This window comes from Cotesia glomerata, linkage group LG6 (genome assembly GCF_020080835.1).
Source record: "Cotesia glomerata isolate CgM1 linkage group LG6, MPM_Cglom_v2.3, whole genome shotgun sequence".
Classification (NCBI taxonomy): Eukaryota; Metazoa; Arthropoda; class Insecta; order Hymenoptera; family Braconidae; genus Cotesia; species Cotesia glomerata.
Genome location: NC_058163.1, coordinates 5,978,369 through 5,984,142, shown reverse-complemented (window position 1 = coordinate 5,984,142; position 5,774 = coordinate 5,978,369). Strand labels below are relative to the sequence as shown.

The 5,774-nt window shown below is 30.0% G+C and overlaps 1 protein-coding gene across 1 annotated transcript; it reads left to right on the top strand.

The window, feature by feature from the left end:
• The first annotated feature begins 3,258 nt into the window (after positions 1–3,258).
• Positions 3,259–4,732, top strand: LOC123267271. The gene is made up of 2 exons (XM_044731822.1): positions 3,259–3,482; positions 4,271–4,732. Exons 1-2 carry the CDS (start codon positions 3,432–3,434, stop codon positions 4,730–4,732), a joined length of 513 nt encoding a protein of 170 aa, XP_044587757.1. The 5' UTR covers positions 3,259–3,431.
• Positions 4,733–5,774: the final 1,042 nt, after the last annotated feature.

Genomic DNA, 5,774 nt, shown 5'->3' with positions numbered 1-5,774 from the left:
TATTTAAATAAAATTTTTTTAATAGCCTCTAGGATTGAATACCGCTATATAATACACACCTCGTGACAAGTCCTACATTTATACATATACAGTACATGTACGTGGATATAGAGCCAAAAGATTGAAAATCTAAAGTATATCTGTGCAGGTTTTAGTTATAAGGTTAGGACGCCCTCGAAACCGATTGGCTTGCTAAGATAGAACCAACCGTCCGATCCAGAAACGGGCAATTATCGTGAGAGGCGAGGCGCCAAAGTCGTGAGCCAGTTGTTAAGTGATTCCGATAACCTCTCAATCGCGTTTCTGTGTGGTGTGCTGCAAAACGTTCAAGTAATAGAATGTTAAAAACTAGTATGTTCATTCGTGTACTCGGTTGTTTTAGAAACTTTTCAAATAATTACGATCTGCGAGATCTGTGAATTCTAAGCTTGGAACGATTAAAGTGATTTTTGCTTCACCTGTACCAAAACAAACAGTTTCATTTTATTTTCCACTGGTTAAAAGTAAGGATTAATTGTTGATAGAAAAGAGCATGAACTTTTCAGTATGAATTCATCAAAATTCGAGAGTTCTTGAGAATGTTGAACACTTTGAAGGATAGGAATATCTCAATCGTGTGATTTAATTCATCATCATTTAATTGATTTAATTGATCATCATCATCATCATCATCATCATCATCATCATCATCATCATCATCATCATCATCATCATCATCATCATCATTTATTCTTATTATAATTAATATTGTCATGGAAATTATGCTATGTTGAAAAGTCATCATGTTTATCATCGTTGTGGTTACTATCATCACTATCATCGTTATCTTTATCATCATTGTGGTGCTATCATCGTTATGATTGATGATTATTGATCATGATCATTGCTATTATAATTTTTAAGTTGTGAAATTTCAATGATTTTATAATGTTCAATAGCATATAATAGTACATTTCTCACCTAGGGCAGGAAAATAAGAAATGTCTCAGATTACATGTAATTGTTGACCAAGGCGAAGCCGAGGTCGACAAACATGTGGTTTGAGGCTTTCTTATTTTCTGCCTGTGGTGAGAATACTATTTTCCTCCTCGACGGAAGCGGAAAGCGTCATTTTCATTCAGCGCCGTGGGAGGAAAATGACGCTTTTCGCCCGAAGTGGAGGAAAATTATTTTAATCATTAAACTATTTTTGATCATTTCTATCTACATCACATATAATTTTTCACCTATATTGCATATTTTTCCAATAAACGAAAAAATTTAATTACTAAAAAACTATTGTTAACAATCGTTTATCTATTGATTCAGCTATGTCGAAAAAATTTATTTATATATATATTTTTAGACACTAATTATTATGAGGTTAACGATATTAGGACAGGGAATCGAAATCATAAACAAACTAAAAAAATACTTGATAAAAACGAACTAAAATCGTTGACTTGATAAATTTTAGAGAATTCCCAATAAATCTATATAAATAAAAATAAAATGCCGCATGTATGTCCACGCATCACTTGAGAACGGCTGGACCGATTGAGCTAAATTTTTTGTTATCGTCAGAATTGTTAGAAGGTTTGTATGTAAAAAATTCTTAAAAATTTTCCCCAAAGGGGATTGCGGGAGCGTTAGCAATGAATTATTCCGGTTTTTGAACTATAGCTCCTATAGTTCCGAAATTTGGTAGGAATCTTTTGTAAGAGATATAGAAATAATCTATGAACGAATTTTACGATAGCTCGCTCCACAGGGAGTTGCGGGGTGGATATTGACAATGAAAATTTTTAACTTTCAAATTGTAGATCCTACAGACGTCAAATTTAGGTGGAGTCTTTCATATGTGATGCGGAAATGATCTAAGAGCGGATTTTACAACCCACCCCTAATAAGGATTACGGGGGTGGGTGTTAGAATGTTAAGTTTTCATTTTCAAACTGTAACTTCTACAGACTCCAAATTTAGTAGGAATCTTCGTGTATGATGTTAAGTTCAGCTAAGAGTGGATTTCATCAAATTCTAACCTCAAAAGGGATTGCGGGGGCGTTAGCCATGAAAATTTCTCATTTCCAATCGATAGTTTTTATGGACTCGAAGTTTTGTTGGAATCTTTTATTTACAATGTAGACATCATCTCGAATAGGATCTTACGAAATTCTTCCCCCGCATAGGAGTGCGGAAGTGATAATTGTCAAAAAATTCATATTCTTCAAATACAGTTCCTACAGATATAAAATTTAAAGAATCTCAAGAGATACAGGAAATTACAGGGATGGCCTTCAAGGTCAACCGATTTAAATATTTTTCTTAGTCAATGATTAGATTTCAACCAAAAACGAATTTCGTGATAATTCAATTGATATGTAGGTTGTGTCAGAGTGGTGAGTAGAATGTAAGAAATATTTTTGTTCATAAACTAGGACTTTTTGAGACATGAAATTAAGGACATATCTATTAAACTTCAATAACATTTAATAAAAATTTCCTTAGAATAATCGTCTCTTTGGCAGCGGGGAAAAAGTCATTGTAAGGTTTTCAAAACTTAATATGACTTGTTGTTATTCAGTTAACGGACTAAGAATTTTTTATACATGTTATTTTTGCTAATCACATAACTAATTAATTGATTTTATGATTGCGGAAATGTAACGGTTGAAAATGAATGCATTTTTCAAACACTTGATTATTAATTTCAAGCCGATTAATAAAATCTATTTATCTATTATCAGTTTGTCAGTGCGTAAGAACTTTTTGATTGTTATTGTTTCAAAATACCAAGGAGAAGACAACCTGACTAAGGTCATGCCAGTTAATGAGATGTGGGATGAGCTATCTCACGTTCAAACCGCACTGACGATCATAAATAAATCGCCAGGCCAGTCGTTGAAAATTTACGGAATCAAATCGGAGTTTCCCTATTTCGTGCATGGAAAATTATACGTCCTGTGTTCGTGAATCGGAAAACCATCATCTTTATATATTTACGCACCGCAAAAAAAGATAAAAAATGTAGTCCATCAAAAAGCTTTAAATTGATTAAGTGTATAACGATGTTGCATTGAATGTAAATAAGAATTTTGTATTAAATTTTGACTATACTTTTCACAAATATATGTAGGTGATACGAAGTTCACCGGGTCGACTAGTATTTTTATAAATGTAGAAATGTGACAACTATTTACGTTACGAAGTTTTGATTGGTTCAAATTATTGCTCAACAATATGTTTTTTCCATGTAGCTAAATTTGAATTGTACCGGACGCATAGAAGGGATTCTAAATAGTAAAGTTACAGTTTGTCAAAAACATCGATAATTTCAGGCATCATTTCATGTATAAATAAAGGAAAAATATTCCATTGTCCGTCAGTACAATTTGATAACTTGAAGAATTTTCTAATATTTTATTGAAAGAACCATCATCGAGTTGAGAAATATGTTGATTCGAGTATTAGTCGCGGTAATACTGGCATTTTTCAGCCAAGAGGTAAGTTCGCTTATATTAAAAATAATATCTTCTGATTTCTTACAATGCTTGCCATAGATTCATGCATGATCAAATTAAAATACTCGGAAAGAAATTGAAAGAATTTTTACTATTTTACTATCGTAATTTTTATTAAATAAAATAGTAATGGTGGACTATACTTCTCATTTAGTAATTTTTATGATTTACTATTATAAATTTTATTCAACAAACAAGACTAGCAAGAGACTTAAAAAGTCGAATAGTATAGAGCAAATTATACAAGATGTGTTAGTGAACTTTACAATTCAACTATTGTAAAAATTGACAGTCGGTTTTTTTAAAGAAATTTTAGGGAGGGAGAGAGATAGGAAGTTGGACTAATTGGTACCTTTGCAGTAAACGAAAAAATAATTCGGAATTTTCGTCCTATTTACAGAAATTTTTTTCCGTGTGTATAACAAATTGTTCACATACGTTTTCGGCCGAAATTCATATAAATTTTTTATATATTTGCTTATATATTTTCATATGTATTTTTTCCACGGGGGTTATCTGACATTGATTTATAGCATAATAAACTACTAATCTAATTTTGGTTCAATATGTTCTCTTAATTGAAGTTCACCACAATTAACACATATATATACATTTTCTACAAAAAATAAAAAATTTTTATAAATTATTTTTTCATTCTCATATTCAGCCTGATATGACCATATCAAAAACTTTTTTTATGAGGTTATAGCATAATTTTTGAAGTATTTTGTTATTATAGAATTTAATATACTGACGATATATTTTTATAGGTCTACCTAACGCCAATAATCAGCACGACAGAACAGCCAGAACCAGAAGGTTATATCGAGCTTGATCCACCATTCATCAGAATGTTAACACCAAATAAACCAGATCGTATTTTACAAAAGGAAGATTATATAAATTTGATACATTTCGTGAAGCCTAATTCATCGGATCCTGTGTTGTTCGAATTCGTGGGACCTAATGGTTGGTCCGAGATTCTAACTGACCATCAATTACATCGTATGGTCGATGGTTATGTGATAGCAATTATAACAAGTAAACACGCTGATGAATTAAGGTCTCCAGGTTTTGGACACTCTTTTCTCAGTGTTAAAAATGACGGTTCACTTAAATATTTTAAAATAAATTTAACACTAACAGAAGCGATAAAAAAATTGCCGCTCAATTATCCGAATAATTTTGTGACGTCAAAATTCCCTTATCACGATTCATTTATAGAGCCCTGAGTAAAAATTTTAAAAGTTAATTTTATTCCGATAAAACAATTGTTCTTCTAAATCACTGACTTCCCATCTTTCTACATACATAAAAATAAATTCTAGAAATTAATAATTATTCTGAATTTCATTAAAAATATTTTGAAAAAAAAGTTCAAATATAAAAAGAAAAATTAAATATTATAATAAAAAGTTATAAAAAAATTGAAAGCGCCTAAAATTCAAGCAAAATTTATTTAGAGATTTTCATACTAAAAATTAAAAAATAATTAATTGCTTAAAAAAATAAATTACTAACTAAATAAATAAAAATATATAAAAAAACCAAAAGTGTTCAATTCTGAATCAACTAACAATTTTTTTTCCTCCTTTTTACAAATTATTTTATTTGTAAATAAATCTAGAATATATTCTTCTACGAAACTGGCGGTTTCAGCATGATATGGCCGTTGACGAAAATTCGTGGTTATAAAAAAGTATATAAATGGACTAACGAGCTTATTATACATATTTTTTCTTTCATTTGTAAATGTAACAATGATTAAAAATGCAATTTTTATATTGTCATATCTATAAATTTAACAGTTTTTCTTTGTAAATATACCGTAACTTAATAATTTCAATTTTACATCACCAGTATATTTAATATATACAGATAATTTTTATAGAAAGTATACAAATGGATTAAGCAGGATAATTAGACATATATAATAGTATAAATATACGAAAAAAAAAATGTTAAACGGCTAATTTTGAGGCCGTTTGTAAAAATGAGATTTTCAAACTAAAAAAAAATTTTTAGTACATTCTTAAACTCTCCAAGGGAGCTTTTATTAACTCATTTATTTTTGAATTATTATTTTTTGAAAAAATTTAAACTGTGATATGTCTTGAGGAAATCATTTCATTCACCGGTTGGCGAGAATCGACGCAACTCTTTCATGTTAAGGTAGTTCGGTCATAAATGAAAAATTTTAAGAAGTTTTCGAAATTTGAAATAAGGGTAACAAAATACGCATTACATGTGCTGTTGAAGTTTGAAATCGATTGA